General features: G+C 40.7%; 1 protein-coding gene across 1 annotated transcript; it reads right to left on the reverse strand.

Annotated features, from left to right (window-relative positions):
- Positions 1-7,156: 7,156 nt before the first annotated feature.
- LOC136145102 (small ribosomal subunit protein eS27-like) lies at positions 7,157-7,393 on the reverse strand. The gene has a single exon (XM_065903331.1). It carries the CDS (start codon positions 7,391-7,393, stop codon positions 7,157-7,159), a length of 237 nt encoding a protein of 78 aa, XP_065759403.1.
- Between the last annotated feature and the right edge of the window lie 15,277 nt (positions 7,394-22,670).

Here is a 22,670-nt window from a genome sequence, read left to right on the forward strand (position 1 = left end):
ACAGAAAGTAGTTTCCAAATGGACTGTTACAAACCCTTTGAGAAGATTCCAAACCTACCTCACTTTTGAGACTTAGGCCCCAGTCTTAGAGCTGTGCTTAACTCACAGTGTGACCTCAAATACACCACTTCTTTCTGAAGCTAGATTTCCTTTCTGGAAAAGGAGATTATGCTTTTTAGTTGCACAAATTCCCCTACAATTCTGATCCTTGAAGGAGTCCACATGTCTTCTCCTCCGCTCTGGGGGTTAGTTCAGGAGCATCCTTCTTTTGGCTTCTAATTGCTTAGGCAGGGGTCCCCAATCTCCAGGATCTAGTGCTTGATGATGTGAGATGGAGTTGATGTCATAACAGAAGAAATAAAGTGCACAATAAACACAATGTGCTTGAATCATGCCGAAACCATCCTCCCACCCCAATCTGTGGAAAAATTGTCTTCCATGAAACAAATCCCTGGGATAAAAAAGGTTGGGGACTGCTGGCTTAATGGAGACAAAAACTGATCTTCAGAGGAAGTATTCTTTGCTATCCCAAGATGGTCAGTTCCCAGACATTTACTGAGCATTTACTATTTATAAGATCTGCTAAATGTGGGTGGTATTGCAAAGACTGTATTTCTACCCCCAATAAAGCTGTTGTTGAACTGTTTCCCTCACTTAATGAATTTCCAGGAATATGTTATGATGTAGTTGACATCAAGCAGAGGTGAAAGAAAAGTCACAGCAGTGAGCTTTAACTAGGGAATCACAGTCTAACTGAGAATCAAACACTAGAGCAAGGGCTCAGTACACTATTTAGAGACACCATTACACAAAGGCTCTTTCTGAAGGGCATCCCAGATCCATTATTTAGGAATCAAGAGGAAGGAAATCCCTGAGAACCTAATTAATTGGGAGAAGGGTTTAGGAACAGGGTGGAACTTGGATTTGATTCTAAAGGATGGGGGCCAAATTTGGTGAGAAGAGAAAAACCTCTAAAGTGAGCAGGGACCCATTCTGTGCACTGGTTTATCTGTTCATTAAACCCATAATCAGAAGCACAGGCCTTCTGGGAGATCTTGGGTGGATCTGAGTCTGGGATCTGGGTCCAAGACTCAGGATTGGCTGGGGGCAGAACCAGACATCTCATTAGTATTGTGGTCATATGTGTGACATCCATCAAGGTCTTGTGTGGGCAGATACCTTAGACGAAATTCTTCTACCTTCTCTCTGCCTCCGAGTGAGCTTTACTGTAGTAGAGTCTCTTGTAGGAGGGGAAGAGAAACACCTCCTTTCTCTGCAAGATCAGGAAGAGACCCAACACTCACTGGCCTTTTCTACCTCACTCTTAGGCTTATTTCTGCTTTTTGAGTCTTGATACTCAAAGGATGTGAGAGATCCTGTGAGCAGGAGTCCTTTGCAATGAAAAGTGAATAAAACCTGTCTGCTCATTTGGAAGATAATTAACTGAGAGGTCTTGGAGGTAAGATACGTTGGTTTCTATTATTAGAGTCAGAAATTTGGCTTATAAAAAAATCCTTACTATAAGATAATGTATGTGTGTGTCTATGAGTATGGTTGTGGTTGAGGTGCTTATCTGCAAGTGCTCATATACATTTTCGTGGCTGTTAGTTATTTTCTATTAAAATTGATAGAAAGGGGAGTTATACAAAATGGTAAGCTCCTAATAAGTTGGAGTAATTAACAATTTTTGAAAATTCTGGCTGATTCACTTGTCTGTATACCTGAAACTAACAAAACATTATAAATCAACCATACTCCAATAAAAGTTTTAAAAAAATTGCTAATAAGATATGTATTTTTTAATTGTGGCAAAAGACACGTGACATAAAACACCATTTTAATTTCAATGATTTTTAAGTGTATAGTTCAATGGCATTAAGTATGTCCACGTGGTTGTACAACCATCTCTTAAACTTTTATTCATCTTCCCAAACTGAAACTCTACTGCTGAGCAATAACTCGCCATTCCTCTCTACCCACAATAGTCTGATAACTATTCTGTTTTCTGTCTATAAAACTGAATACTTCAGGTATCCCAGATAAGTGCATTCATATGAGTCACTAGCTTATTTCATTTGGCATAATACTCATAGTGTTCATCCATATTGTAGCATGTGTTAGAATTTCCTTCTTTTTTAAGGCTCAATAATATTCTGTGGTATGTATATGCTGCATTTTGTTTATCCATTTACCTGTTGAAGGACATTTGGCTTGCTTTTACCTTTTGGTTATTATAAATAATTCTGCTATGAACATGAGTATACAAGTATCTTCTTTGGGGTATACACCTAGGAGTGGAATTGCTGGATTCTATGGTAATTTTATTGAAGAATCACCATACCATTTTTTACAGCAACTGTACCATTTAACATTACTATCAGCAATGCACAACATTCTAATTTCTCTGCATCCTCTCCAATAGTTATTATTTTCTGTTTTTTTTTGTCCTTATTTTTGTTTTCTTTAATATCCATGCTAATGGGTATGAAATGATATCTCATTGTGGTTTTTGATTTCTATTTCTCTATAGATTAGTGATATAGAATATTGTTTCATGTGCTTCTTTTTTTCCTGTTTCTATTTTTGCCTTTGATTTAAAACTAAGCTCTTCTTTTGAACCACTAAACGAATTTGTTCTGAAAAGCAATTCATTTAAATTCAGCATTGTTCAGTGCAACTCTACAGGCATTTATGGTACACATACTCTGTGCAAGATTTGGTATCATGCTTTCTCTAGGACTCTGGGTTGCTCTTTGGGGACAATCATTTAATTAGGGGAGATCCATAGATACATAAAAGTAAGCCATGAGAATTGCTACAATGAAGATGGTCAAATTACGGTATAAGTGAAGCACAGATTATTGTTGGAATACATAGATCAACCCTTAGAAGACTCTTCGAATGATTGATTGATTCTTTCATTTATTCAGTAAATACTTACCAAATATCTGATTTGTTTCAGGGAATGTGCCAGATACAGGAAATGTAAAAAAGAAAAATCTCTAGTCTAATCCTGTGCCTTTATGATGATCAACTTTCTCCTTTATCGCCAAGTCATCACCAGAGAATTGAAGATCTCGACAAATGACCTTCCTGTTTTCTACCCTACTTTCGCTCTGTCCTAAGCCTTTCTACCATATTTCACATCACACTTCACTTCCTGCTTATTCTCTAATACTGTGGCTGAGGACATCTATCTTCATATTTTACCTCTGGGTTTACAGCACTGATTGTGTCTGCCTTGGTCTTCCTGTGGTGACCTTCCTTGTTTTTGATTTGCATTCAACCACTTAACCTATGGGCTTCCTAGGTGGCGCAGTGGTAAAAAATCTGCCTGCCAATGCAGGAGATGCGAGAGATATAGATTCGACCCCTGGGTTGGGAAGATCCCTTGGAGGAGGAAATGGCAACCCACTCCAGTATTCTTGCCTGGACAATTCTATGGACAGGGGAGTCTGCTGGGCTTCAGTCCCTGCAGTTGCAAAGAGTCGGACACAGTTGAGCGATTGAGAATGCATGCATTGTATCTGCTGTGGGTAAACACGTGGTCTGCTCCAGCGTCCGAGGGGTGGGGACTTCCCCAGAGCTGGAAGCCTCTTGTCCTCTAGGAAACATAATTTGACAATTCCTACCTCGAAGGGGATCACAGCTTGTTGTGAAAGTGATGTGTTAATGTATCAACACAGTGCAACATGCACGGTACTGGAATAGAAAGGTATTTGCAGAATAATTTGTGAACACAGAGGCCAGTTATGGAAGCTCTTACCAAAAGGACCTTTGAGCTGAGTTTTGCAGTAAGGGATGCACTTTGACCTAGCTGTAGCATTTAGTGTTTAGTATTTATTTATGTATTTAGTATGCAGCATTTAGTGCTAATGACAGGAACATTTATTAAAATGGTATAATAATTCCTAATTATTATAGGAAATTGCAAAGTCATACTTTCTGACCAGATGTACCTTCTCACCCAACCAAGACCAACTCATTGAGTGTTATTTTCAGTTAGTGTTTGATGACTTCTGCTAATAGGGATGAAGAGGTATGAGGCTGTGATCTATACTTAGATATGTGTTCTCCAGCTCGGGGCTGTCCTTTAACAGCAGAGCCTGGTGTATCAGTTGGGAGAGTACAGATGTCCAGATGAGATCCTCTGATGATGTGGCAAACAGCTTGGAAACTTTTGATACCAAAATATAAAAGTTATCTCTACTCTTTCCACACCGGTTCCGGTTGGTTGATTAGATGGTGCAGAGAAAGCATTGTGAGCCAAAAAGCACCACTTTAGATATTTGCATGTTGGTTGTTGTATAAGATTTCCTATATTTAATGCAAAAATTGAATGAAGCCGTCAGAATACGTATCTGAGTCATTTGAAAAGTGAATGCTATAGATTTGCCACATGTCAGGAAATACCTGCGCATCCTGTACCTTCAAGTGGATGCTTCAGTACTTGTTCTCATTTTAGTATCACTGCTTAGTTAGCATATTTTGGTGGGGGTGGAAAAAGCCATTTCATGGATGTGCGTGGGAACCATCCTGAATGTAAGAAAAACCTACATTTCAGATCCTGCTCCCTCACTGCCTGGTGATTAAGTGAACTTAGACAAGTCCCTAGATGGACATGGGGAATAAGTTGGCATTGCTGTTTTCTAACTTTGTCACCAGAAAATAGAAATTGAGTTAGGATAGCAAGAAACAGGCTGGGCACAAAAAGACCTTTGATGTCACTTAACATTCCATCCATGTAGTATATAATTAAGAGAACCCAAATGTAACAATTTTATTAATAGCAGTAACAAAGATATTAACTCAGATTTACAAGAGTCCCTCAAAACATATTCTGAAATCTCATGAGAAGACTAAATAATTAGCATCTTTAAAGTTGGTTCATTGGTTTATGATGCTCTTAACAAGGACCTATTGAGGGGATAAAATGTTAATTGTACTCTCAAGCCTAATGATAATAGATATTATGTTTTGACTACCTACTGAGGATTAGGTACTTTGTAAACAGTTGATATTCATCATCTAATTTAATACTTACCACCAACATTATGAGGTTGATACTATTCTTATCCCTATTTTGCAATGGAGGAAATTGAGGTTTGGCAGGGTTAAGTAACTTGCCCCAAATCTAATGACTGTTAAGCAGCAGAGACCTACCCTGTCTGATGTCACAGCTGCTGCTCTGGGACTGGCTACTCAATTCCTTGCCTGATCAGAATGTTGAACTACTGGTTTGCGCCGATGGTGTTCCCTAGAATTTCAGATTTGAGAAAGATCCTTTCTTTCAACATCTAAACAATGAATATTTCCCTCCTTGAAATCAATGAGGAAACATCTTTCTTCCAAGAAATAGACTTTATCTGTCACTCCTCAGGTCAAAGCTTCTCTCTGTGGTTTCCTTTAGCTTTAGGATAAAGTCCTAGCTCCATAATGAGAATTTAGTGACCTTCTAGGACTTTTCCCCATTTAACTGTCCAGTGTGAGTGCTGTATCCTAACCCAGACTCCCCGTTCAGGTCAAACAGGTCTAGTCATTGCCCTTGAATCACCTCCTTTCTCTTGCCACCCTACTTACTTAGGAGAGTTCCTGTCCATCCTCTCTGTATATTTAAAATATGTCCATTTGAGAGTGCTCATTTGCTAGGTCCCTCTCCGTTCCCAGTCCTTGGGTAGCCCAGTCTTGACATGTCAAGACATCCATTTCAAAGTTGTCTACATATTCACTCATTTATGCACTTATTTCCTCAGTATGTATTGAGCATCTGAGCTGGTGATGGACAGGGAGGCCTGGCGTGCTGCGATTCATGGGGTTGCAGAGTCGGACACGACTGAGTGACTGAACTGAACTGAACTGAACTGATGTGCTTTTATGTTATGAGTGGTCTCATAAACTAGATAACATTACTGTCATAGCTATTTTTTAAAATTATGATTAATTTTTGTAAATACACAGCAACTTTCCTGATAGTAGATCATATTTTCTCATCTTAAGTGACAAAGAGAAAAACAAATATTGTCTATTAACACCCTGGTGGCGACTGTGGTAAAGAACCTGCCTGCCAATGCCTGTAATGTAAGAGATGTGGGTTTGATCCCTGGGTCGGGAAGATCCCCTGGAGGAGGAAATGGCAACCCATTCCAGGATTCTTGCCTGAAGAATCCCATGGACAGAGGAGCCTGGTGGGCTACAGTCAATGGGGTTGCGAAGAGTCGGACACGACTGAAGTGACTTAGCACACACACAACACATATATCTGGAATCTACAGAAAGGCAGGATTGGAGACACAGATGTAGAGAACTGATTGGTGGATGCCGCAGGGGAAGGGGAGGTGGGAATGACTGAGGGGGTAACACTGACATTTGTGCACTGCCAGGCGTATAATAGATGGCTAGAGGGAAGCCCCTGTATGGCACAGGAAGCTCTGTGATGACTCAGGGGGGTGCGATGGGCAGGGAGCAAGGCTCACGAGAGAGGAGATATATGTATGTATATAAAAATTCACTTCATTATGCAGCAGAAACTACTGCAGCCCTGTAAGCAATTATGCTCCTCAAAAAGTAGAACTGGGCATTTGTCCCTTTAGCACTGCTAGAGGAATTGGTCAGCAAATGGTTTTTTAATGAATTTTGAAATCATATTGCCTTTCTACCTTATTCATTTGTAAATCACCTATAGGGCTTCAAAACATGCATAAATAATTGACAAGAAGTTTATGCCCACAAAAATATCAATGGTGGAGAAATTACCAGGGTTTAAAAAGGTGTGTTTTGGTTCATTATTTTCTGTATTATTTTCTTATAGAGAACCCAGAACTAGGTTATATGAATGTAACTGTGAGAAGCTGTTCCTGGTATCCTTTTCTTATCTAAAGTTGAAAAGAGTACAAGCTAGGAAGCTGGGTAAAGTCATTTATTTTTTTCTTCCACAAATAATGTGTAAGAGATTTCTGGGACAAAGGTCCAGGTGGATGTTTCATAACTTCAGAGGAAGAACTTCTTTGTGGGAGTTTCACCGTCGAAGTTAACTTGAAGTACTCTGGATTTAACTCAGTTGGTCATAGCGGTTTTTGCCTTGCATATGGGATTTATTTATTTTATCCAAAACGTGTTTATTGGGATGGTTTCCCTTTCTTCTTGATACCGGGTGCTTTTAGTGCTGCTTCCGTCTGAAAGAGCATCCTTCTGTAAGCCTTGCTTTTCCTCCTGTAAGCTGCCAGAGGACAGTAGGGCAGCCAACATACAAAACTACTGTTTGTGCATGGCTAAAGACGGTGGTGATTTTATAGCATCCTGGGCATTTTACATCCATGAAATAGGGATTGGGGCTCTTTTGTTTCCTCTTCTCCTCTTCTGGAGAGGGATGAAGAAGATCCTTTGCGAGAGGCATGTTCTCGTGAGGAGGTCGTCACTGCTGGAAAGGGTGCATATGGGATTTATAACAAAGACATTGATAGACAACATACGTTCTGGCAATGGTTTCACCCTTAAGGAAATGGTCCAGTTGGGGATGCCCTAAAACTTCATCTCCTGAGCATCATTTCTGGGAGATGTTAACAGAAGTACTGTACACACACACAGAGGGTGTTCCCTGGACAAGTATGTTGGGAAGTACATCTTTACTAAGCACTTAATAAAAATCATAGCCTTGGATATTTACTAAGCACAAAGGCATATGAAAGTCTATCTGGAGAGTCCATTTATAATGAAATCTAGCTGACTTTTTCCCTCCAAATTATTGGACAAACTACAATGTCACCTTCCACTCCCATCCTATTTAAATTTGGTTTCTCCCCAAAGCTTTACTTCTTCATCCATTCAGTTGGCAAATTTGCATTCCCTGACACTGTGCTAGACACAGAGGTGTGGGTCACAGCCTGTCCTCAGTAGCTCATGGTCTACTGGTGGATAGATAAATACTGATGGATACAGAAGATTGGGATGTAAGCTGTAAGGGAAGCACTCGCTGGGGGCTGTCAAGCAGACCAGGCAAGACCAGTGGTCCAGTAAAGAAGATCCAGGCAATGAGAAGTGTGTGAGGGCCATTGAATCAGGCTAAAGGTGAAGTTCGGCTTGATTAGGGTTTGCACAGGGCACTAGAGGGGAATGACATGAAAGAAGCAAGATATGGTATGAAAGAAGCATGAAGAACCTTACAGTGAATCCCCTATGCATGAAAGAGTTCCGTTCCAAGTGCTCACTTGTAAGTCCAATTTATTTGTAAGTCAAGGTTAGCCTAGGTACCCAACTAACACAATCAGAGGGCAAGTTGAAATGTAACTTAAAACTAACATTGGTGGAATGCACTTGTTTTTTAAATAAAAAGATTTTAATGGTAAAAAATAAAAGTAACCACTATGAAAATGGTGTTTTCATAGTTTCGGGGGTGGGGTGGATAAGAGTGGGCCTGGTCAGCAATGACTCTGGCCCTGATATCAATGATCAAGCAAATTACAGGTGCTCAATAAATATTTATCCAAAGAAGGCAGAAGGAAGGAAATTCACTTGATTTCGTGGAAGGGGACAAGGAAGCCTCTGCAAAGCCTCTCCAGGGAGCAACTAACTACACAGCCCAGTGCTCTCTCTTTTTTGCAGCTTCCCATCCAGGTGTCTTTGACTTCTTTAACTGTCTCCCTCCCAGACTCCAGGTCAACCCTCTTCAGGTTGCATCAGTGGAATGCCTGTTTGCATTTTTGGAAGTTCACAGCTTGAAGGTTCTTAAGTAGGGGACTTACTATATTTTTAAGAGATTTTTGCCTCTGGTTTTCTAGAACAGACTTGATGACTGGGTTTATTAATCTTCATTGGGCTCTTCATTTCTTTCCAGCAGCAGAGAAGGAAGGCTCACCGGGGTGACTCAGAATATGGGGAACCAGTTTCCAAAGCTGTAAGAGTTGGTCAGAACAGGAGGCAGCTCTTGAGGCCTCTGGAAACTCCCCTGAGAGTGATGAGTACTCTTGATAACACAAATTTTCCCCTCTGGCAATTGTTTGTGATATAGCACAGCCACTTATGCTTTTATTCCTCCACCGCTGCCCACTCCTTCAAATGTGGGCATTCAGCTCACCATGGCTCTGCTTAGAAATTCCTGTAGAAAACTATATCCATGTCATGAACTGTCATTATTGACAAATGGTGACATTGAATCCCAGATTCTTTCTAGTTCTCTAGATTCTGGCTGCATAACAATGTTTCTCCCAAGTAATTTTTAATTTTTGTCAGTTATGCATGTATGCATTTATTTGTAAGATGATAAGTAATTAGAAGAGAAATAAAATATTCATAAATAGTGTCATGTCTTATCAGGTCTTAGAACAGGGAACACCATAGTAAAATGATGTGGGGAAAAGAAAACTGTAGGTTATTTTTTCCTGTATCTGTTAATATAAAATGATGGGGTTGGACTAGTTGGTCTCTGAGGTCCCTTCTAGCGCTAATGTGATCTCTTAGATTCTATGCAGTGGTAGATGATTGTGGACAGTAGAGGTGGAGTATAATTGCCTCAATTGGATCTTTGTCTCTCACTGACTCTCTGGGAAATGGTGGGTGTGCATTTTGTTTGTTGTTAAGACTGGAAAATGTGAGCAATCATTATTGGCAACATCCACAGAATTTCCCCTGTGGTGTAAAATACAGATGAGACTTCTATCATATTATCTCTTGATAACAGAAATGTGTGATGGCTGAAATTCTCTAAGGGGTTCAGTGAGATTGTGCTTCTGGTCATCCTGGCTTGACTTGTCTATGGGATGCCCAGGCCTTGGGGGCTGGTTCCAATGATCAATTTATTCATCCATCTGACAAATCTTTATTGAACATCAGTCATGTGTTGAGCATGGTGTTACGAGCTGTGGACTCAAGGGTGAATAAGAGCTTACATCATAGGGGAGCATGTATTTGCATTCCGTTCAGCAGACATCTATTGGATGCTGAGAATGTGCTCTGCTTTTGACACACAGAGGCAAATAAGAATGAGAAAAATGGCAGTTCAGTGGTTAAGATTTCACCTTCCAATATTGCTTCTGTTTTATGTTTTTTTTTTTTTTTGGCCATGAGGCAGGTAGGATCTCAGCTCCCCAACTAGGGGAGCCTTGTAAAATTTTTGTGTAAATTACACTGCCTCCATCCAAGCCATGATCTTGCACCTTGCACGTGTTAGCCAATATTGTCTTTCCAAAGAAAAACCTGATTTGCTTTTTTTCCTTTTTTTAGTTGGAGTACACTTGGTTTATGCAGCTATGTCAGTTTCTACTGTACAGAAAAGTGAACCAACTATACATATATATGCATCCCTTCCTTTTTGTACTTCCTTCCTATTTAGGTCACCACAGAGCACGGAGTATAGTTCCCTGTGCTATACAGTAGGTTCTCACTAGTTATCTATTTTATACATAGTATCACTAGTGTATGTCTGTCAATCCCCTTCTCCCAGTTCATCCCACTCCACCATCTGCTTTTTTTACAACAAAGAATTAACTCTTCAAAGACAAGTCTCCTGCCTTTTTACTGTTGTGCTCCTGACATTCTACAAAGAGCCTCCAACAGGAAACTCTTACCAAATACAAACATAATTAAATTCGGCTCTCACCTCTCCATCTGTTGGAGTTTCTTCTTTTGCACACTTCTGCCTCGCCAGGCTTTCTCTAATCCTAAAATCCTCTATTCTACCTGGGTTCCCCTTCTCTTTCTCACCTCTCTAATTCAACAGCACTGTCTTTCTAAGAGAGCAGCTCTCTGCCTTTATCACAGTGTCTGGTCCAAAGCAGATATCTAAGGTAAATTCGATGAATAAAGGAATCCTTACATGATTATATGAGTAGAGTCACGAGTCCTTGTCAGAGGACATTTCCTGGAAAATGCAAGCATTTGCAGCCTATTTGTACCTCCCAACTGAATTTTATGTGGCAGGAAATGAACAGCTGATTTGGGTCAGAAGGGATTCGTAAAGTTAATCTGGTTCATTCCTCTGAGATGCTCTGGAAAGCCAGTGAATTTGGGCAACGGTTCACCTTCTACTGGACGCTGGCAATGCACAGTAGCATTCTAAACATAAAGAACTTGATAATAGAAAGAATGCTTCAGCTTTTACAGTTGCTTTAAGTTTTAAGTCTTTCCCAAGTTTTAAGTCATTTTTAAGTTTTAAGTCTTTCCCAAACCTTATATTTAAGTCTTTCCCAAACCTTTCTTCCTTCTAATATCTACTAACTTCATACTGATCCAATGTGTCAATCAATAGAGTTTGGAAAATGTCAGCCTAAGCAGGCCTTCACTATTTGTGCAATTCAACTTTTACAAAGTGAATAAAATTTATTTCAATGAATATTCTCCCTGCTGTCTGAACCAATGAGGTTCAGAGGAACCTTAAAATGACATTTTCTTTTTAACCCACCAGAGCAGAAGTAGGTTTTAACATCCCCCTTGTCAGAGTCAGTCTTGCCTTTCGTTAGAGGGGAGGATAAAAAAGGAGGTAATTACATAGTGATGGGAGAGCTATTCATTTTTCTCCCATTGAGCACCAATGTCAGTCTTCTCAAACAAAGGGGCTATTGAAACAGTGAATTATAAAGTTGATTTTTACCAACTTCTGGGCACCAGCTGGGATCAGTAGGAAAGGGTCTCTAGTACAGCGGAAGGTACTTATAGCCAGAGGTCTCTTATTGTTTCCTTCAAGCACTTCATGTAGTTATTCTGCATGCCATTTGTTCCTTCCATAAACATACCCTGCTTGCCTGTATCCAGGCTGTCAAAACCCATCTGTGGCCTCCTTGAGTGAGTGAAGATTGAACAAACTCAGGTGCCATTTTGCTCTCCACTGTTGGGACATTCATTATGTCCCGTGCACCAAGCTGTGTGCTTGCATTGTCTTGCAAAATCCTCACAGTTACCTTGGAGATGATTCTCATAATGATGTTACAACTCTGGAAACTGAGGCTAAGAGATGTGGTCACACGCGGCAGTTATTAGGGGTCAGTGTCAAAGTTCTAACCCGGGACATATCCTCTTTGTGGCTCATGGCTTTTGCGATTGGGCAGGGTGATGTCATGGGTAGAAAACGCAAGCGTTCAACTTGTGCTCAGGTTCAAGGGTAAGTTGGTCTGGAACAAACAGCCTCCAGCCCTTTGTGTGTGTTTTTGGGGAGCTATCACTCAGTTGCAGGAACTGCAGAGGAACTTTTCCATCCTATCTCATGCAAATTCCCTCATAGCTGCACTGGCTTTGTAAAGAATTATATTTCCTGCTGCAGTGATTAGATAGTCAGGCTCATTTAAGCCCTATCAGCCAGAACTTAGCCCTGTGTTTTGCTGGTAAATTTGTGAATAAGCTCTTCAAGCCAGCTTCTCCCCTCCCTTGTTTTTTTGCTGTGGGATAATAATTCAGGCTCTTTGTTTTCCATTTACTTCCATCGGCATTATTTCCTTTGAGATGTGCCTATTGTCTTGCTGGGAAAAAAGGTGGTTTCATCCCCATGAGTGAGTGGCAGAACTGAGGATCAGAGGCACCTAAGAGCGGGGTTGAAGGTCACACAGATTAGCACCCTATGAACCCTGCCATCCTAGTACTTGCCAAATAGTAAGGTATCCTTTTTTAGCTGTCTCTTTTCCCCATGGTTCTAAGAGTATCTTGCAGGCAGAAATGTCTTTCACTTGTGTTTTCCTGAGATATAACCAAGAGGACCAGTTCAGTTCAGTTGCTCAACATGTCCGACTCTTTGCAATCCTTGGACTGCAGCACGCCAGGCCTCCTTGTCCTTCAACAACTCCCAGGGTTTACTCAAACTCATGTCCATTGAGTCAGTGATGCCATCCAACCATTTCATCCTCTGTGAGTACGGATCATATCAATCTGTAATAAATTAGAGAAATGGATCTTTGAAAGGAATCATGACTCCTGAATTTTTATCTCTTCAGACTTATATATCTAAATGCCAGCCTGACATCGCCACATGGATGCTGCAGGCATCATAACAATAACGTGACCAAAGAAAAACTCTTGATTTTCCTTTACAAACCTGTTTTCCCCTGAACTTTGCCCACCAAATAACTTTATGCTTTTTCATGCCAGAACTCTGAGTTATCTTTGAGTTTTCCTTTTTTTTACAAATTTTTTTTTAAATGTAGACCATTTTTTTAAAAAAAGTCTTTACTGAATTTATTACAATATCACTTCTGCTTCGTGTTTTGGATTTTTGACCTCAGGGCATGTGGGATCTTGGCTCCTTGACCAGGGATTGAACCCACAGCCCCCTGCATTAGAAGGCGAAGTCCCAACCACTGGACCACTAGGAAAGTCTGAATTTTTTTCTTTCTTCCACCTTCCAGGTCCCATTGGCCACAAAGTCCCCTTGATTTTCTGTTAAAATACATCTAGAATTTTCTACTTTTAATTATTTCCTCCTTCCCACCTTAGTTTAGGCCACCATCTTCTCTTACCTGAATCACGGCAAATCTTTTTCTCTCTGGTCTCTCTTTTACTCTTGTCAGACTACGATGCATTCCCCATGAAGCACTCAGAGTGATCTTTTAAAAATCGTAAAAGAGAGAATTCTCTTGTGGCCCAGTGGTCAGAACTCTGTGATTCCAATGCATGGAGCACATGTTCCATCCCAGGCCAGGGAATTAAGATCCTGAATGTGGCATGGCATGGCCAGAGAAAAAAGCAAATAAGACTAAATCACTTTCTGCTTAAAGCTCTTTGCGAGTCTCCCTTATCACTGAAAAAAACAAAAAACAAAACTTTTCCCATGGCTTGTGAAACCCTCTGTGATCTGCCTCCTCCACCCTCTTCGACAGTGCTCTTTAGCACTCTCCAAACTCCAGCCATGCTAACCTTGATATGCCTTAAGCTTTCTAAGCTCACTGGCCTAAGGGCCTTTGCGTTGGCTATTCCCCTTGTCGGGAACATCTTATTCCATCATTTTGGTTATGTGACTGGTTTCTTTTCATGCAAATCTCAGCCTAAATGTGACCTTTTTAGAGAGGATAGTCTTCTTTTAATACCCATCAGTTTAAAGTAGTCAAATAACTTTTCAAAGGATCATAAGTCTCTCTTTAAACAACGCTTATCCTGAAATTCATCTTGTTTCTTTTGTCTATTTCTTCCTCCACCCGCTTTTAACTCCCTGTATTATGAGTTCCTGGGGAACAGGAACGCTCCTGTTTTGTCATTGCTGTTTCTTTGTGTAGTGCCTGGGCTACAGTTGAGCCCCATGAAAATTTATGCCTCGGGTCTCAGAGGTGTCACTTTACACTCAATAGTGATTATTGCTATTTCCAGCAGGGTAGATGGTCAAGGACTAGAAGGAAGTTGTCTAAATTAATTTTTGAACAGCCTGGGATGAGATCCATTATTATCCTTTATTTTTTCATAGACAGCAACTGACACTCAGGCTTCCCAGGTGGTGCCGTGGTGAAGAACCTGCCTATTATTGCAGGAGACGAAAGAGACTCAGGTTCAATTCCTGGGTCAGGAGGATCCCCTGGAGAAGGAAATGGCTCCCCACTCCAGTATTCTTGCCTGGGAAATCCCATAGACAGAGGAGCTTGGTGGGCTACTGTCCATGGGGTTGCAAAGAGTCGGACACGACTGGGCAAGTGAGAACACACGCACTCATGCTACCGACACGCAGGGTGATTAGGCAACTTGTTTAAGATCAACAGGCACAAGGACCAGTTAGACTCGGAAGGTGAGAGAAAGAAGAGAATCAAGAATAATTCAGGTAACTTCCTTGGGGGTCCAGTGGTTAAAACTCTGTGCTCCCAAAGCAGGGGCCCAGGTTTGATCCTGGTCGGGGGACTAGATCCCACAAGCCACAACTAAAAGTTCAAATGCCGCAACTAAAGACCCAGTGCAGCCAAATAAGTAAATAAAAATAAGCTTTTTTTTTTTAAATTAAAAATAATCAATCAGATTTCGGTGTAAGAAACCATGATATTGTTTCCTGAGATGGGAATCCAGGAGGAAGCAAGTTTTCAAGAGTAAATCAAGATTTATCTTTTGGTCATATTATTTTTTGCGATGTTCAAAGACCCCCACTTCATCCTAGTGAGAAGGTTGTGATCTGAGCTCATGTCTTTGAACTCCAAACATCATGCTGCCTTTCTCAACAGGGTTTTGAACTTTCACAGTATCCTTCCTTTTCTGCAACTAGAGTGCTCCATCTAAGTAATTTTCCATACATATTTAGAGAGCTGGTCGGCCACGCATTTCTGCAGTCTGTAGATAAGAAAGATAATATTCCAACTGGGAAGTGTAAGTGATACCCCTTAAAAGGGAGCCAAGGAGGCAGATTGCTTTGTGCACTCATGGCTGATAAATGGGGCCTTTGAAGGCTGGGGAAGAAGTGAATTTCATGGTCCGAATGGGGAAGACGGACTACACAGGAAGGGTAACTTTCCCCTGAGCCCGGGGCTCTGATAATGATGTCACCCTCGAATGCAGACAGGGTTTTACAGTTTCCAAAGCATTTCACATAGCTTAGTGTATGTGAACCTCACAACAACAGGCAAGATGGGATGTTTTATTCCTGAGAAGCAAAATAGCAAACTGAGGATCAAGAGAATTCAGTGGTAGTACAAGATGACAGAGTTAAAAATGGGATGGGACCATCCTTTAACGCCAGTCTTCCAGCTAAGCCCCAGCCTCTACATGCTGCTTCCCCCACAAAAACCCTGTGGTTTCTCTTCTTGGTGCCCCTGCAGGGGACCGCTTCCCTCTGTCCCTCTACATATCTCTGTATTCTGCCCACCTCAGTTCTGGAGTTCACTTTCTTGCCAGGTCGGCAAACCTGCATTTATAACTCCTCAGGGTCTCTGTTGAGGACTTAGCTATTAGTCAGCTTTGTGCATGCGTGTTAAGTCTCTTCAGTCGTATCCGACTCTTTACGACCCCACGGACTGTAGCCCCCAGGCTCCTTCCTCTGTCCATGGGGTTCTCCAGGTAAGAACACTGGAGTGGGTTGTCATGTTCTCTTCCAGGAGATCTTCCCGACCCAGGGATCAAACCCATATCTCTTATGTCTCTTGCACTGGCAGGTGGATTCTTTACCTCTAGTGTCACCTGGGAAACCCATCAGTCATCTTCAGGAAAGTGTTACCGAGACATGAAATCACTAGGAGTGGTCAGGGAGATGTGAGTTAGTTGGTTGGACAACGAATAACTCTGTTTCTCCTGCTCTAAATCAATGGTTCTCAAACTTCACTCAGCATAAGAATCATGTGGAGATTGTTAAAACCAGGCTTACTGGGTCCCACCGATGCTGGTAGAGTAGGTCTTGGGGGAGCACCTGAGAATTTGCACATAATACTCTTGCTCCAGGACTGCCCAGGTGACCCAGCGGTAAAGAAACTGCCTGCCAGGGCTGGAGACCTGGATTCAATCCCTGGGTTGGGAAGATCCCCTGGAGGAGGAAATGGCAACCCACTCCAGGATTCTTGCCTGGAGAATCCCGTGGACAGAGGAGCCTGGCGGGCTACGGTCCATAGCGTGGCAAAGAGTCAGACATGCCTGAAGTGACCGAGGACACATGCATGCACAACCTCTCTGGAGGAGCAATCGGCAATTCCAGTTAAACTCTAAACAGTGTTTGCTGTGGGTTTGATGTATATGGCCTTTATCATGTTGAGTAGATTCCCTCTATGCCCACTTTCTGGAGAGTTTTTATCAGATACACACTACTATGTATGAAATAGATTATTAACAACCTGCTGTAAAGCACAAGGAACTCAACTCAATACTCTGTAATGACCTCTAAGAGAAAAGGCTCTTCTACAAAAGGAGTGGATATATGCATATGTATAACTGATTCACTTTTTTGCACACATGCAACTAACACAACATTATAAAGCAACTATATTCCAAAACATTGCTTTTAAAAAGTCTAAAATGTATGCTTTGACCAAGAGTTACACTTCTGGGACCTTTTTCTTAAAGATGTAATTGTGAAGATGATCAAAATATTCAGGCCCTATGTGCCTGGCATTGCAGGAACTCTAAATCTCTGTAAAACGAGCTGTTGAATGGAAGGATGCTCATTGCTAAAGTGTTCATAATAGGGAAAAATTGGATGCGGGTCTAAATGTACAAATGTTAAAAGGGATTGATGGAATTTGATTGGAAGCCAGGCAAGATTAAAGTGTTAGAAAGGATGACATGACAAAATAGCAATATGAGAAACCATCGGTATGACTTTGCTTCATTATATATTTTCAAAGGCAGTAACAGTGTGGGGATATCAGTTAAATCTTGTTTGTAATGACTAGTGTTTTCTATGTTTGGTTTGTGATAAGCATATGTTATTTGTGTTATTAAACAAAACCTTAAATTATATCAGCATAAAAGGCTAACTCTTTAGCTCAGAGCCCAACTCTGTGATTCAGGGCCTTCTTTTGGAACTACCACCTTGGAGGAGGCAAGAGATTTTAGGTACGGAGGGAGGAATGTCTTCTGCCTTTGAGGAGACTTTTGCAATCCCCAGTTAATGGAAACCAGATGTGTTTGGACCCCGGCTTTCCAGCTGGGTTACTCTTTATCTTGGAGCGTTGCTTTAACTCCAGTGCAAGCGGTCCTTCCTGTGCGGCTGATGTGCAAGGCTGGTTTTTAGTGGAGGTGAGCACCTTGCGGCTGTAAACATTAACCTGATTGGGCATCGTTTCGAAGTCAGCTTGGGCAAATTGTGTACATCTCCTTTGAAACTTTTAAATTAGTTGGTCAATATTAACCAGCAAGGATTTGTTTGATCAACATTTCAAGGGAGGTTATTGATTACTCTTTGATGATTTAAAAAATAGCAAAGACATTGGTATTTGCTTTTTCCTTGAAAAAAAAAAAAAGTCACCACAAATAATCTCTATAGGAGACATGACACTATAAGCCTGAAACTTTATGCATCTGGACTGTAAAAATGAATAATGCTACTTCTGGTTGACTGAACTGTGGGATAATATCTCTTTATTTTGCAAGGATTTTCCTGGAGTAAGTAATTGATTTTATAATCATTAAAAATGGGATAAAATATGAACTTGTTAAGAAAGAAAATGTTATTAGGGAAAAGAAGAAATTAGGTAAGTAGAAAATTGAGAATCTAGAAATGGCATGTATATAGAGCCTGATGGTCATTGTGTGATGATTGATAAACTGCCTCAAGGATTTGCCTTAGTTTCTAAATCTATGCATTGTGTGGATTTTGAAGTGAGATTTTCAAGTTAGGGTTTTTTTTTTTTTTTATCAGTTATATAACTTGGAGAAAATCCTCAATATTTTTAGACTGCAGTTACCTTATTGCTAACAAGAACCCAGAGCTTCATATTATATAGGCCCCTGGTCAGTAAAAGTTTGCTTATGATAATGGTGCTGATATTTACATGAAATCTGGACAAACCTTTTCCCTATCACATAGATTCACTACATAAACCAGAGAATTGAAAATGCATTTATAAATATTATTTGCATTATGAACAGTAATAAAATATCAATCAATTGGGAAGTAGTTAAAAAGAAAAAAAAAAAAAAAAAAACCCTTTAGTTCCACCATTTCATCCCTGAAAGATATTAGTATATTTTATAAACAAAGGATTGTAAGGTTAGAAAAGTTAAAAACTCTCATTCCAGGTTGGAGATTGGATGAGAAGACTTTTTGTTTCCCTTCAACTCTGGAATCCCTTGATTTCAAGGGGCTAGAAAATTCAGCTTGGAGATATCCTGTTTTCCTGGTATTTTTGAGGTTTAACTCTGAAAAAACTAATGAAACATTGTTACCACAAAAACTTGGCCTTGATTTTTATTAGAATTGGTTGAAGTTGCAGCTTTATCTATCCAACATTTAACAAATATTTCATTATATTAAATATTTATATGCATTTGGAACTAAGTACTGGGGATACAGTTGTGAACAACAATAACAAAAAATATATAATCTCTGCTTTTGTGGGCATTGTAATCTGATTCAGGAAAACAGACTTCAAATAAGGAATCATATACATAAAAACACAGAGTTCCAAACTGTAAGAGAGAATCATAAGGAAACACAGAGCCTTCTCAGAGACAGCATAACTTGGGGGCTATTTAATCAAGGAGTCAGAGAAAGGCTTTTGAGTGATGTTCGTGATGGAGGATAGGTAGATAGTAACAAGCCTGTAGGATGGAATTAGCTTAGAGTGACTGCATTAATTTACAATCTCACCAATAGTGTACAATGTTTCTCTTTTCTCCACATCTTAGCCTACATTTGTTGTCTGTATCCTTTACGATTATAGCCATTCTGACAGCTGTTGGGTGGTATCTCATAGTGGATTTGGTTTGCATTTCTCTAACTATTAGTGACGTTGAGCATCTTTTTCATGTGGTGTGTTCCCTTTGGAAAAATGTCTATTCAGGTCTTCTGTCCATTTTTTAATCAGATTGGAGTGAAGTTAGTTTAGAGGAATAGGTGAAGATGGGAATTAAGATCCTGAAGTGAGAAATAACTTGGTGTGTTTGAGGATATGGAAGCAGAGTGGTGTGGTTAGGGCCTGGAAGTTGGCAGGACATGCCCTGGCAAGGGGCCCTTGCTGGGTATGGTAAGTTATAGTAGGTTCCCTACATATGAATGAGTTCCATTCCAAGAGCAAGTTCATAAGCCCAGTTCATAAATCCCACAAAGTTAGCTTAGCCTGGGTACCCAGCTAACACAATGGGCTATACAGTACTGTACTATAATAGGTCTATCATACTTTTCACACAAATAATGCAAACATAAATAGAAAGACAAAAAACAAAGAAAACATGTTTAATCTTACAGTACAGTACCTTCTAAAGTACAGTAGGACAGTACGGCAGCTGGCATACAGGCGTTGGCATGCTTGTTTGCATCTTTGAAAGTTTGAAACTTGAAGGTTTGTATGTAGGGGACTTACTGTATTTGGATAATATCTGAAATGCAAAAGTGGGCATTGAAGTGTTTTTAGTGAATAATCGGCCTTATCAACTAACACATTCAGAGAAGAGAATCTCTGCTGCTATATGGAGATTGGATCAAAGAAAGTGAAAGGACAAGGATAGATGCAGAAAGAACAGTGAGAAGGCTCCCAGGTGGTCCAGAAAAAATGATGACATCTTGACTTAAGGTAGGGTCATTGAAGAGTTGAAAAGTGGGAGATTCGAGTATTTTGGAATTCAACTTGATAAGAATTTATGAGAAACTTAGCCTGAAGGTTAGGGAGAAGGAGAATGTTTCTCATACCTCTGGTTTAAGAAACTTGCTGGATGGCAGTTCTTGTCACTGAGAGAGGAGGACAAAGGGGAGGTTTGGGGGTTCGATGAAGCTTTCAGTTTGGAACAGGTTGAGTATGAGAAAGTGTGATATGTCTAAGTGGAGATGTTCAGTAGCAGTTGAATATACAAATCTGGCAATTGCATGTATATCTCATTTCTTCTGAGAACCAATGAGATTCTCTAATGCTTTAGTAATTTATACTGAGCTACATCTAATAGGCATCTGTGAGGCAATACTTGGTGGCTCAGATGGTAAAGAATCTGCCTGCCATGCAATCCCTGGGCTGGGAAGACCCTCTAGAGAAGGGAATGGCTACCCATGCCAGTATTCTTGGGCTTCCCTGGTGGCTCAGACGGTAAAGAATCCATTCACGGGGTTGCAAAGTGTTGGATACAACTGAGTGACTAACACTTTTTTTACTTTCATGAGGTAATACAAGGCAATTTCCAAATATTATCTTATCTTGGACTGATAGGCAGTGAAATGTTCTCTAATTTCAGTTGAGCAAACTGGGACCCAAAGACGTTAAACATCTGAGATAATGCACATATTTTGGAATTAAGTAAAGTCTGCTAATAACAGATGAAACAAAGATTCAAACCCGGGTCTTGTTCTAGTCCGGATCTATATCTTCTTATGCCATTTCTGCTGTGAACTTCCTTCCCTTCCTTCCTTTTTTCCTTCTTCCTTCCTTGTTTCCCTCCCTCTTATATATCTATCATCCATCTATCTCTATCATCATCTTTATTATCATCTATCATCTCACTTTATACAATTTCTCTTTCTGGGTTTTTTTAAAGGCTATCTATCTATCTGTCCATCCATTTCCCCAGGAATAACTATATCTCTTCCAATATGAAGGGACTTTAGATGTCATTAATCTGTATGGGTAAGGATATTGAGGCCCAGAGGAGAGAAACCTTTAGCTCAGTGGCACTGGTTAATATCCCACTTCTGCTCATAGCATCCCTCCCTCCCACTTATCCAATATTTTTCATCACTGTGGCTCCTTAGGGAGAAGAAGTTAAGCCCCAAGAACACTGCCAGGCCTTGCTAGGTAGAGTTTGCGTCTATTTCCAGCATATCCTTCCCATGGTGTTTAAAAGCATAAAAAAAAAAAAAAAAAAAAAAAAAGCATGGGGCTCTCCCTTGCAGTCCTGCAGGCTGAAAGTATCAGCAGGTGGCCTCTTTCAAGGAATCTACAGTCAGTCCGCTAACACGCAGCTTGTCTCCCCTGCTGCTGCGACAAGACAGAGAATGAGTTTATAACCGGGACAAGATGGTGATCAAAGGAAAACTTAGAGTAAGAGTTCCAGAAAATCTCTCGTCTGATTGATTTATAGGTAGAGAAAGTGGAAACTGTCAGCCTCAAGCCTGCATGCAAATTTGGCAATCTGCCAGGAGTTAACCCTTTGGGAGCTGCTAGACAACAGGGTTTCAGAACAGGAGAGGAGCATCAGAAGAGAGGTACCAGAAGGATGCTCTTCCCACCAGCCCTGCTCATTCCTGACTCATCTCTGCTTTGAATTCTCTCCAAAACTCAATGGCATGAAATGAAGAATTTAAAAAAAAAGGACAGAAAGAAAGAAAGGGAAAAAGGGTAAATCCACTTTTCATTTTTACACTGACTACATTTAACCCAGGAGTCAAATAGATACTAAGGAGCTCAATGGTTAAGTCTCTTGGCTGATTACTATAGCACATATCTATCAAGTGCCTGCCAAGTACTAGGCATCACCAGGGCACTAGGGAATCAACTGTGAAAAAGACCATTTTCTCTGTGCTGTAGCTCTGAGCTCCATGGTTCATCCTATTTATACTCCCACTCTCCTTCACATCAGACCCCAGACTAATCTCCTGGTCAAAGGTCTTGGCCTGTGCTCTGGCCTTTGTTGAGAAGGTCCTACTGTGCCCTGATCTGCCAGTGAAACATCTGTTTACCCTTCTCATCTTATCTCCAGTAATGACTGCCCAGGCTTCTTATCAGGGGCAAAGCCTGATGTTACGGAAAACATTTGAAGACATCCCCTTAGAAACTTGACTTCAAATTAAAGCTGCCACATTCCACCCAGCAGACTAGATTTGAAGAGATAAAAGATATAACTACCCCCCCCCCAAAGAGATGACAATCAATTGGAATGGAGGTAATTGAAATTGAAACTGGCACTGTATCACAATAGGTGCAGTGATGGTGTGCAGTGATGATGTGCAGTGATGCAGGTGAGCCTGCATATTGGGAGAACACAAAGGAGAGATCATTAGTCCAGACTAGGCTTACTGGGGAGGTCAAAGGAGGCTTCCTGGAGGAGGTATCATACAAGTGAGTGGTACAGAATGGGTAGAATTTAGCAAGCAAAAATGATGGGAAAAGAGCAGGTGCAAATACAAGGGGTCTGGAGAGATTGCAGCCTGTTCAGGC

Source organism: Muntiacus reevesi, chromosome 12 (genome assembly GCF_963930625.1).
Source record: "Muntiacus reevesi chromosome 12, mMunRee1.1, whole genome shotgun sequence".
Taxonomy (NCBI): Eukaryota; Metazoa; Chordata; class Mammalia; order Artiodactyla; family Cervidae; genus Muntiacus; species Muntiacus reevesi.

Excerpts from the sequence above, each read along its gene's own strand:
- LOC136145102 (XM_065903331.1), bottom strand. The coding sequence starts at position 7,393 with ATGCCTCTCGCAAAGGATCTTCTTCATCCCTCTCCAGAAGAGGAGAAG.